General features: G+C 46.9%; 1 protein-coding gene across 6 annotated transcripts in view; it reads left to right on the top strand.

Moving 5' to 3' along the window:
- Nucleotides 1–12,396, top strand: part of ATP7B (ATPase copper transporting beta) — an 81,492-nt gene that overhangs the window by 49,668 nt on the left and 19,428 nt on the right. For all 6 annotated transcript variants that reach the window (XR_005236456.2, XM_037986662.2, XM_037986661.2 and 3 more), the window contains 4 exons: nt 2,106–2,182; nt 3,674–3,848; nt 5,761–5,994; nt 6,697–6,788. Coding sequence is in view for 5 of the 6 variants with exons in the window: in XM_037986662.2 (XP_037842590.2) it covers nt 2,106–2,182; nt 3,674–3,848; nt 5,761–5,994; nt 6,697–6,788 (578 nt within the window). In the remaining variant the exon portion in view is untranslated. The remainder of the gene's footprint in view (nt 1–2,105; nt 2,183–3,673; nt 3,849–5,760; nt 5,995–6,696; nt 6,789–12,396) is intronic.

Below are 12,396 nucleotides of genomic sequence, written 5' to 3'. Positions count from 1 at the left end.
GCATGATTTCGGCTCACTGCAACCTCTGCCTCCCAGGTTCAAGCAATTCTCCTACCTCAGCCTCCCAAGTAGCTGGGACTACAGGCGTGTGCCGTCATGCCTGGCTAATTTTTGTATTTTTACTAGAGATGGGGTTTCACCATGTTGGCCAGGCTGGTCTCAAACTCCTGACCTCAGGTGATCTGCCTGCCTTAGTCTCCCAAAGTTCTGGGATTACAGGCGTGAGCCACTGTGCCCGGCCTGGGAGAGTTTTTGTTTTGGTTTGGTTTTTTTTTTTTTTTGAGACAAGGTCTTGCTCTTGTCCCCCAGGATGGAGTGCGATGGTGCGATCTTGCCTCGCTGCAACCTTCGCCTCCCGGGTTCAAGTGATTCTCCTGCCTCGGTCCCCCAGGTAGCTGGGATTACAGGTGCCTGCCACCATGCCTGGCTAATTTTTGTATTTTTAGTAGAGACGGGGTTTCACCATGTTTTCCAGGCTGGTCTACAACTCCTGATGTCAGGTAATTCACCAGCCTTGGCCTCCCAAAGTGGTGGGATTACAGATGTGAGCCACTGTGCCCAGCCCCGGGAGAGCTTTTTGACGTGGAAATGATCCTGCTGCTGATGGTCCAGGGCTCCACCCTTGAAGGCAGACAACACAGCTTTTTTATCAGCTGAGGAAAGATGCTCAGAGAGGTTAAGTAACTTTACTCACAGTATCCAGCTCATGGACAGCAGAACTGGTGCTCAAACCCAGGTCTTGTGCTTTCGAGCTCAGTGGCCTTTGTGAGTCTAGTACACCACAAATCTTAAAGAACAGTAGTGATATGGCATTGATGAGGCTCAGACATCAGACTGATGCAGTCAACAGCAAGGAGAGTCCCACGTGGTGCCTTTGAACATTGCTTTGTCACCGTTTCTGATTTTTTTCTTTTCTTTTTTTTTTGAGATAGAATTTTGCTCTTGTTGCTCAGGCTGGAGTGCAGTGGCACAGTCTCAGCTCACTGCAAGCTCTGACTCCCGGGTTCAAGTGATTCTCCTGCCTCAGCCTCCCAAGTAGCTGGGATTACAGGTATGCACCACCACACCCAGCTAATTTTTGTATTTTTAGTGGAGACGAGGTTTCGCCATGTTTGTCAGGCTGGTCTCAAACTCCTGACCTCAGGTGATCCACCTGCTTTGGCCTCCCAAAATGCTGGGATTACAGGTATGAGCCACCACGCCTGGCCAACCCTTTCTGATTTCTGATATCTCACTTGCTTCGACCCTACCCAACCTGCTAAGTGTAGTGCAGCATCCATGCTGACCTTATTTGGGGAATATTGCTAATGTCTGTTCTCCATTCTTGCATCTCTGGGCCATTTTTTTCCTAATATAATTAGGCTGGTATTAGTTGTAAAAGGATTTGTCTTTAGACAGTCTCAGCTGCTCTTTCTCCCACCCCAACTTTTAATTTTTGTGTAAAAGTCACAGCACCAGAGTTCTGGGGCCCTTCTCTTAATTGTGCTACCAGACAAGAGCATTCCTGGCAGTTTTTCCTGTGTGTTATTCATAAAGAGTATCAGAGATACAGTGGTCAGATGAACGTGGTAACAAAGCGCTCGAGTTTAACTGTGAGCAAAGCACAAGATTGCGGTGTAGACTCTGTTGGGGCACAGCGGAAGCTGTGCTTCCAGTTGCTGAAGGAGCCAAGTTCTGCCACAGTGGCAAGAAGCCTGGACTGGAAGCTGGAGGCTGGAGCTCTGGGTCCAGCTCTTCTGAGAAGGCTGGGGTTTTGGGCAAGGTATTTATCCTCTCCAACCTTCTGTTTCCTCATACATGGATTGAAGGTTTCTGGCCATTAGGTATTTGGGATTCCTTCACTCAGAAATGCTGAGTATAAATTATAAGTCAGCACTGCTCAGCTTTGGGGTCGGGGGAAGCTGTCTTCCCAGAAGTGCTAAACTTCTGCACAGGGTTTGTAGGGCTAAGGGTAAAGAAATTGTGAGCAGAAAGCCCACAAAGTCTTCTGAGGCACTTTTAGATTAACTTTCTAATTTCCAAAGCTGAAAAGTGCTTTCTACCAATGCATGTTTTAACCAAGTACCTTCCTCCTTTTCCCCCACCCCTCTCTTTTTAATGACAAGGAAATTGGCTTTCATGCTTCCCTGGCCCAGAGAATCCCCAACGCTCATCACTTGGACCACAAGATGGAAATAAAGCAGTAGGTAGAACACAAAATATAAACTCTAGCTCTCATCTAAGTGCCTTCTTCTACCTGGGCCCAACTCTGCCTGCTGGTCCTGTCTTCCCATGGTGCCTTCCTCCTGGATTAGCTGCTTTTACCCTTGTAATATGAACCCTCTAAAACAGTGCTGTCTGAAAGAAGTTCTGGAATGATGGCAGTGTTCTGTGTCTGCACTGCCCAGTGTGATAGCCGCTAATCACATGTAGCAAATGCAGCTAGTGTGACTATGGAAATTAATTTTTAATTTTTAAGGAATTTCAATTTAACTACCTTTGGCTAACAGATTGGACAGCACTTAAGTTGGGAGGGAGGGAGAGAGTGTAGATTTTTTTCCTTTGGTATTGTTTTCAAACTTTATTTGCATGGGTTCTAGAACTAGAATTTGAGGACAGGCATAATGACTGAGTGGAAAGAAAATGGCCCAGGAGCGGGAGACCTGAGATCATTCATTGTTTCAGATGGCCACTTACTCATTCAGCACCATAAAGGCTGCTGCTGTGTTCAGGGCAATGTGCTAGGTGCGGGGATAAATATCTTCCCTGTCTTGGAGGAGCCCGTAGTCTGGCTGAGAAAGAGTGAGTGAGTAATGAAATCAATGGCTCTGGCAGATTCTGGAAGGTCTAGGAAAACTCCAAGCAGGGGACATAAGATCTGAGCCTCAAAGAATGAGTGGAAGTTTGCTTGATTGAAGGAATTGGTCGGGGGTACCCTCGGGGACTGCTGTGGCTTGGTTCAGTAGGCATGCCCGGGGCACAGGAGGAGCTGACAGGAGAGGCATCTGGACAGCCAGTTGGTGGTCTGGTTCTTGAGTAGCAGTCTAACAGCCTAAGACTTCAGCCTCATAGGCCGGTGGTTTTCATGTCATGTTTTAGGTGCATTTGAGGTTCCACAACCACTCAGTTGGAATTTCATGGATGCTGCAGCTAACATGAGACCACAGCTGTTGGCCATGACCCCTGATTCCAAACTATGGTGTTCGTTGAGACAGCCAGTGGTCACTGTTCTCATGGACTCTATTTTAAATAATTGTTTAAAAATTGAATGTATAAGTTTATATCAATAAAATACTGCTTTTATCTGTTTTTTCTTTGGGAGTCTGTATAAGATTGCGTTTTGAAAAGAGAGCTAAGGCAACCATAGGCCGAGGATGGTAGTCCTCTTTGGGGCTATTCTCAGCTTTGGGGCCTCAGTTGTCTCACCCATAAATGGAAGGTAACCACAGTATGTGAAGGTGGGGGCTGGGCCTCAACATCTCTGGAACCTCCTTGTAGTGATGTTTAGACCTCTAGATGCTCCCTCAGATGGCCAGTGTCAGAAAGAGAGGGTCTTACTTTCATTTTAACCCTTGGTCTGTTCCAGGCATGTGACAAAGGCAGGTCTTAAACTGAGTCCTCAGGAGGGGAGTGGCTTGTAACCCAGGTGACAAGCAGCATCTGATATATCTGTGTTGTTGCATTTGCTTTCCAGGTGGAAGAAGTCTTTCCTGTGCAGCCTGGTGTTTGGCATCCCTGTCATGGCCTTAATGATCTATATGCTGATACCCAACAACCAGCCCCACCAGTCTATGGTCCTGGACCACAACCTCATTCCAGGACTGTCCATTCTAAATCTCATCTTCTTTATCTTGTGCACCTTTGTCCAGGTATGTATTAGGTGGGCAGACCCCTCCCCTCCATGCTGTGTGTGGCCCTCAGATGTTCTGCCTGCTAAGCGCAAACATAGCCCTTTAGCTTGTTTAAATGGCACTTTATTGCAGCTTTGATGCCCCACCCAGGCAGTTGCTGCTTTTTTTCTCTCTTATGACTAGTAGGTGGGGCTTGGGGACCCTCCAATGTGGGGGACTAGTAAGGGCCTGGTTTCACTGTCAGTTTCAGTTGATTTCAAGTAATCAGGACTGTCCCTGGAATAGCAACCTCCTTGCTGCAAGGTGTGGTGAACTCTGTCTCCAATTTACATATTGTTTAGGTTAATTTACATTCATCGTTGGAAGCAACAACTGGATCACCCTTGAGCCCATGCTGCTCTTGAGTGTTCTATCTTAAAAGGTGGAGACATGGTCCTTAATCTTTGAGGAAGTTATAATTTTTTTTTTTTTTTTTTTGAGACAGAGTCTCGCTCTGTCACCCGGGCTGGAGTGCAGTGGCCGGATCTCAGCTCACTGCAAGCTCCGCCTCCCGGGTTTACGCCATTCTCCTGCCTCAGCCTCCCGAGTAGCTGGAACTACAGGCGCCGCCACCACGCCCGGCTAGTTTTTTGTATTTTTTAGTAGAGACGGGGTTTCACTGTGTTAGCCAGGATGGTCTCGATCTCCTGACCTCGTGATCCGCCCGTCTCGGCCTCCCAAAGTGCTGGGATTACAGGCTTGAGCCACCGCGCCCGGTCGAAGTTATAATTTAAAGAGAAAGATATGAAACGTCTGCTTTGGTGGTGATATTAAGGAACTAGCTGTGCGTCTGGTGGGAAGTGTGCCTCTATGCATATGTTTTGGAATATAAAACTAAATCCCTGTCCTAATATTGGAATGTTCAGGGGCTATTTGGGGGCAAGCATTGGTAGGCTGGATTTTTTTTTTTTTTTTTTCCGAGACGGGATCTCACCCTGTCACCCAGGCTGTGGTGTGAGTTCAGTGATATGATCGTTGCTCACTGTAGTCTTGAATTTCTGGGCTCAAGCAATCCTCCCACCTCAGCCTCCTGAGTAGCTAGGACCACAGGCACCTGCCACCATGCCTGGCTAGACAGGGTGTTGCTATGTGCTCAGGTTGGTCTCAAACTCCTGGCCTCCAGCAGTCCTCCATCCTCAGTCTCCCAAATCACTGAGATGACAGGTGTGAGCCACTGCCCCCCACCTGAATTTGTGGTTTTCTATATTTTGTTTGATTATAAGTGTAATGTACACTATTATTAACAAGTCAAACCATACTGAAGTATTAGAAGAAAAGGGGAAGATGCCTTTTCACTAATCACATTCTGCCTCCTGCCCAATCTCATTCCCCAGTGTTGCTATGGTAATATTAATAGTTGGGCATTTGGGCATGAATCTCTCCAAATCTTTATATTGAGAAAATGCACACTTGTGTGTATGTGTATGTTCACATAATACAGATACAGACTTTTTTAACTGAAATGGGATCATATGAGATAGACTGATGTGCAACTGGCTTTTTCACTTAACCATGTATTAGACATCTTTTATGCCAGTGGCTTATAGATAGAGCTCATTCTCTTTAGGGAGTGGAATGCCTTGTACTGTGTACGGTATAAATGAGTCGTGATTTTTCCCCCTAATGTTTCACCATTCTCTTATTAGCAGACATTTGTGTCGTATGCACTGGGCTTTCAGGGTCTCACATGCTCTTGGTCATCCCATTCCTGTGGACAGTAGTCCTCTGAATGGGAAAGTATATTTCATAAACGCACATCACAGAGGAAGAAGTAATGTCAAGACTGTGCACAAAGCTAGAGGCTTTGCCATCCCAAGGGCACTCGGCCCTGTGTTGCTCCTTGAACTCTCCTCCCTACGTGCTGGCAGCCTTCACTGTCCTCGTCTTTCAGGTCCTCGGCGGGTGGTACTTCTACGTTCAGGCCTACAAATCTCTGAGACACAGGTCAGCCAACATGGACGTGCTCATTGTCCTGGCCACGAGCATTGCTTACGTCTATTCTCTGGTCATCCTGGTGGTTGCTGTGGCCGAGAAGGCAGAGAGGAGCCCTGTGACATTCTTCGACACGCCCCCCATGCTCTTCGTGTTCATTGCCCTGGGGCGGTGGCTGGAACACTTGGCAAAGGTAACAGCAGCTTCGGGTTCAGAAAAGAGCTGCCCCTTCAGTAAACAAATCTCACTTCCTCTGAACACCATGTTTAGAATTACTAATTATACACAGCATAGAGACATACTTAAAGAAACAAGAAACCTCCATATAATTAAGGTGCTCTAGTCACTAATCTCCAAATTGGTCACTACTTCTGAAATCCCAGCTAATCTGGTTAATTATTAAAACCATCGTTCAGGTGTATTGTGTAAACTAAAGAACCCTGACCTTCAGGTCAGAGCCTATATTGTCTCTTAGTGCAAAACTGAGTATATAGTTGGTCTAGAAATCCCTATATCCTCCTCAAGGTCATGCCATTTTTAACACCCTCCATTGTCCCCAACACTGAAACGTATCTTATAAGAGAATGGAACTCAGGCCCTAAAAGAAATTAGATTGAACCGCAAAAAAAAGGATCAGTGGGAAGACTGTTTGTTTCCAAGCTGAAATGTAATTCCCAGACGTTGGTGGCACAGGCACTGTACATCAGTGTGAAAGTGACACATGTGGCCATGTGTGGTGGATAGCAAGTAACGCCCACCTGCAGAACCTTTTATTGTGCCATGCGACTGTTTCTCTCACACCAGCTGTCTCTAACACCACGCTTGTGACTCTCAGGCTGCGTTTGGACAGGTCTGCTTTCAATAGCTCTCATTTCACATTCTGGTTATTTCCTAGAGCAAAACCTCAGAAGCCCTGGCCAAACTCATGTCTCTCCAAGCCACAGAAGCCACCGTTGTGACCCTTGGTGAGGACAATTTAATCATCAGGTGGGTTATGGTTATCAAATGTCTTTGGGGTTGGTATCTATCAACCTGTGTGAGCTGCGTCAGATGCCCATGTTGTATTGACATTGCAGTAGACCTTGTCAGTGTGGGCAGAGACACAGTAAGATCCCCCCTCTCAATCCAGTTACAAAAGCAAAGCATTGAACTATAAAGCAAGATTTGTAGGTGGTGTGTGTGTGTCAAATGGCACATGGGAGGTGTAGATGATTAGTATTCCAGTAATTAAGAGGAAGGCTAGTGGTGGTCAAGGGAAACTTCACAGAGAACATAGAGTATGAACTAGGCCTTCCTAGTAAGATACAGATTCAGACAGACGGAGAGATAAGGACTTCAACTTGCTAAAGAATAAAAATTGAAGGAGAAATTTATCTTCCTCATAAGGTTGCGTGATATTAAAAATAATAATAATTATTATTCCTGGAAACTCTTGTTGCATTTGTTGTTTGCTAGACTAATCTGTTTGTATTTAATCTAATCAAAGATGGAAACTTTCTGAGGAAGGTACTATTAATACTCTTAATTTACAGATGAGGAAACTGAGGTTCAGAGAGGCTAAGCAACTGGCCCAAGGTCACACAGGTATTCATTAATGGAATTGAGATGTAACCCAGGCTGGTGGATCCAGAGTCCATTTTCTTAACCTTTATACACACTAACTCTTAATGCATATTTAATAATATGGAAATTTTTGCTAATTAAGGCTTCTTGGGGTTAGCTTCTTTTTTATATTCTAGGCAATGGTTATTTCAGCCCTCCTTCATATTCCTAAAATCTCTCCCTGGCCCCACCACATTTTCTATTAGCCTATGGTCTCGCTTCGGACTGCTGGAAGGAGAAGCGTTCAGATGGAAACCCTCCAGTTGCCTGTCCCTCAGCCTACACAGCTAGCGTCCTCCGTGGCACCTCCCACTCCTGCCCCGTTGGTGGGAGAGGTGTCTCCTCCTATGCCTCTACCAGGGAATCTTAATCTGTTGGTTTTCTCAGTGGTTTTTGGTGTTTCTGATTCTTATCCTCCGATGTCATGCGGACTCTAACCACTCCCATTGTCAGAGGCATCGTGCCTTGCCCCTCCCCTGCATGCCCTTGTCCATGTATCACACTGTTGCTGGAGCCCGCCTGTCCTAGCTGTGTCCTGGAGCCCTGGGCGTGAAGGCTGAGACAGACCCCTTGCTTCCCCATGGGGTCTGCAGGGCTGGTGCACCTGGCCCTGGGCGCGCCCTAGGTGAGTAGAGGAACTGACTGGGGCCACACGGATGCGTGAGTGTTCATGAGGCATAGGCTGGCTGCCGCGCGGTGGCACTGGTTTTGTTCTGGATGCTGGCTTTTAAATGATCATTGCAGTTATAGGAATGGCAACTGAGATTTGAGTCCTTCTGGTGTTCCAGGCTCACTCCCCAGCACTTGCCACAGATCGTCTAGTTCCACTCTATAGCTGTTCCGTGAGGCAGCACTGTCATCATTGCAGCTTTCCTCAGGAAGAGCCAAGTGCAGTGAGGTGGAGTAATATCCCCAGAGTCCATGGCAGGCAGGCAACAGAGCTGGGATTGGTCCCCTGGAGGCACCGAGCCCCCCTCAGCCACTGTGCTGTGCTGCCCCCAGACAGGATCCTGTGTGACAGCACCTGGCATGCCGGGCTCTGGTGTGCCATGGGTCTGCAGCAGTCACATGCCTGGGCTGCTTTTTTTCTCTCTTATAAATTAATTGCATGAAAGTTTCTGAGAAGTGAAAACGTTTAGACGGGGAGCCAGGCCGCTGGCAGCTGTGTTGGTTTTGACTCACGTTTCCTCTGACTCGCCTTGCTAGGGTCTTCGGTACAGTTTGAGGCGCCTCTGATGGCACTGACTGCAGTTGCTTGGAACTATTCCAGGGATCTGAACAGGAGGAGAAGGCATCTGCCGGCCGAAGTGCCCACAGAGCGCGTGCAGCACCTGTCATAACTCAGTTCTTTTCCAAGAATGCCGATTCATGTTTTTGGCTGGGGACACATGGCCTGACTACTACCACGCAACATGATAGGACATTATTAAGGTGGGGCCAGAAGACCAGAGTTCAGTCTGCCTTTGGCTCACAGTTTGGGTGTGGTCATTCCTACTTGCCTCCTGACAGCACACCCCGGGCGCACCCCTCTGTCCCGGGCCAAGGCTGCACCCACTGCTGCCTGGATTGCCGCAGTCTAGGCCTTTCCTGAGTTCAACCATTCTGTGCTTTGAGGTGCACTGGGCACTGGTCTCCCAGTGACTCTGCCTCCCACAGGGCCATCCCGCGTCTGGGCCTCTGCCTGTGCCTTTGGTCCATGGCACCATCTGAAGGCCCCCAGAGTTTCTCGCATAACTGCCTTCTTTCACTGAGGCTTGGGCCTCTTCCTCTGACTATCCCTTTGCTGGGGACACTTGTGCTTTCTCTTTACTCCAAGTCTTGGGTGCTGGCAGCGTTTCCAGGTGCTATCCATCTGGCACACTGTAGTTTCTTCCCTTGTTGCTGCTGCTGCTTAGTCTCCATGGGCTTTCTTCTCTCCTTATCCCTTGTGAACAGTCCTTGGGGTTCTGGTAGTGGTGCCTCTGTCTTTGTGTGTTACACACCGTCACTGGGACGTCTGACTCTCCCATGTCTTTGGTTAACAGCTGTAGAAAGCTCATTCTTAAACCTACATCTAGATCCCAGAGACAACCTGCCAGTGGGAACGTTTCTCTCGGGTGGCTGGTAAAGTCTCAGACTCGGCCTGTCTGTATTTTTCTTCACCTTCCCCCACTTTTTCCCCAAAAATATTCCCCTTCCTTGGTGCCTCTCTGTCTCAGGGAAAGGCACCCTCATGCCAGCTCCCAGTGTGTCCTCTACAATGTCTCCCTGCCCTCATTCACACATCTACACTCCATTCTCATGGTTCTAGCACCTCTGTCTCTAGGGGCGTCATCTGCTGGCATCATGCTGGTCCAGGCCACCGTGGCCTTGCCCTTAAAGCACCGCAGCTGTCTCCTTATACTGCTTGCAGTCAGGTATCCATCCAGTATTTTTCCACATTCAAACCAGTGATCTTTCTGAAAGCACAAATTGATCATATGACTCTGTATTGGAAAATCCTTCAACGGCTGCCTGCTGTCCTTAGGATCAACACCACCTTCCTAACGTGGCAGTGAGGCCTGGCGTCTGCCTGCATGCCTATTGAGCCAAGCCTGTCTTGCCATCCCCTGCGTTGTGCTCCAGCTGCCCTGCACCACTGGCAGGTCCCAGGAAGGGGCTGCCTCTCTCTGCAGACCTCTGCACACATCCTTCCTTCCCCTTGAACTCCCTTCTTCCTCATCCTTTGCCTGGCTCCTTGCCTTCAGGGCTCAGCATGGAAGTTGCATCCTCCAGAAGCCTTTCCTGATTCCCCAGGCCTGACTCAGCTGTGGCTCCTCAGTGCTCTCAGAGCACTCTGTGCCTCAGCCGCCCTGGGATGTAAACACGGCAGGCGCTGAGATACTCACTAGTGGAATGTAACTGCTGTCAGATGTTAAAGCAACATTGCACACATGGGTGTGCTTGATATTAAAAGGCTTGCACATCCCCATCCCCAATCTCCCACGTTGAAATTTTGTTTTTTGTTTTTTGTTTTTAATAATTGATAGGGAAACAAATTACATATCATATGTAGACCAGTGACCATAATGCTGTAAGTTTTTTCTTTGTTTTCTTAACTTGTGTTTAATGAGGAAGGGGAGTAGAAGAGAGGAGACAAGTGAAGTAAACAGATTGCTGTCAGAAACTCTTAAAGATGAAGAAGTGCTGTGAAACAAACCACTGTCTTTTAATTAAGAGGGCTCCTATCCCTCAGCACTTGGAGAGGAATAGTAGATTCTGAAGAATAAATGCTATTGAGATTCACCAGAAGGAGCCACATTAACTCCCATAAAGGACTATTCTTCTTAAGCTTCTTAAGTTAGAAATATGTGGTTAATTTAGATCAAAGGAGAAATTCAAAGTTAGATTTAACAGAGATTACCATTACTAAAGATTTCTTAGACACCCAATTGTACATTTGTGCCACTTTTAAGTCTCCTTACAGAAGTGGACATTTTAAAACTTAGTGATTAGGTTCTGCTGGAGGAGGGTCTGACCTTTAGTTCTTAGGGTCTTTCATTTCTAAATTGAATGCAGGGAGCTCCTCCTCCTGACTTGGGCTTCTCAGGCCATGTGGAGACCTCTGTGGGATGATAAATCCTCCAGTTTGTACAGAGGAGGCCTCAAGGGCGTTGTTGAGCCTGGACTTCTCCATCCCTGGAGGACTTTAAAAATAAGCATAGAATATTCTTGGGTTGTCGAGATCCTTCCCTTCTCCTGGCTCACTCAGCCACCAAACAGATTAACAAAGGTATACTCCCAGCACTAAAGACTTCAGTCTTTGAAAGTCTCCTTTTCAGTGCTCCATTTATTTTGATTGCCATGATTGAACTTACTGTGTGTGTCTTAATTGTCCATCTGTGTGTCTGCTTTTAGTTAAGAGGCTATAAACCTCCTGAGAGGAAGGCTGTACTGTGTCCTGTTTGTAACCCCAGGCTACTCTGGTGCCTGGTACACAAGAGGCCAATCAATATGAAAATGTCAATTAAGAGATAATAAAAATCACCAGCATTCACTGGGCACTTACTGTGTACAGGTGCCATACTAAGCATCTCACATAATCCTGGGAAGTAGCCAGACAAGCCTTGAATCCTCATAGCACAGAGACTGTTCCTGAACAGTTTTTACAAAGGAAAATATTGATGCAAATATTTAACATACCTACCTGCATATGGTAGTTACTAAGTTTTATATATTTGCATGTAGCAACATTTTAATAAGTGGGCATGTATGTTCAATTTTGTGCCTTTCTAGGACATCTTCAGGTTTTGCTCAAATAGGGGTAATAAGACTCACCTTGTATGTTTCTGGGAAGATTCAGTGAGATAAAACATGTAAAAATCTAGCACAGTTTCTAGCACACAGTAAATGTCTATTTCTCCTTCTCAAGTAAATGAGATGGCTTTTGTCCCCGTGGTAGTTTAAATGTAGTCTTCATAGAATGAAAGGAAAGTGTAAAATAACCTCAGGGCCCTGCTTGCTTTCCATGTACGCTCTTCTGGCTTGTTCACCATTTGCTCATGAGCCAGTGTTACCTCTACAATTAATTCTGTTGGGCCCATGCCATGCTTTTAGTGAGCTGCTGCTGAAGCTGGCCCTGGGTCATGGGTGCCCTCCCTCTGGCTTTGTCTCTGTTCCTGCCGTCTTCTCCTCTCTCGCCCACAGAATCTCTGTCTCTGCAGGATGTGTCCCACCAGCGCACAGTATGTACAAGACACAATCCCCACTTTAATCCACCCTCCCTTCTAGTGCTCTGTTTTTCTGTTCCTTCACAACAAGCCTTTTTTAAAAATGGGACTTTTGCTGTTGTCTTTGCCTTCTCACACCGTGCTCTCTCAGCCCATTCTAATTGAGCCTCTGCCTTTACCAGTTTCCGAACTTGGTTTGGCCACAGCCATCAAATCATTTCTGTATACCCTAATCCAGCATTGCTTGTGTTCAGTCCTCATTTCAGTCTCTCACAAATATTTCCCCCTTGTCTGTCTGATTTTTT

The sequence above is a fragment of the Chlorocebus sabaeus genome, chromosome 3 (assembly GCF_047675955.1).
Source record: "Chlorocebus sabaeus isolate Y175 chromosome 3, mChlSab1.0.hap1, whole genome shotgun sequence".
In the NCBI taxonomy this organism is placed as follows: domain Eukaryota; kingdom Metazoa; phylum Chordata; class Mammalia; order Primates; family Cercopithecidae; genus Chlorocebus; species Chlorocebus sabaeus.
This window is presented reverse-complemented; position numbering and strand designations above follow the sequence as displayed.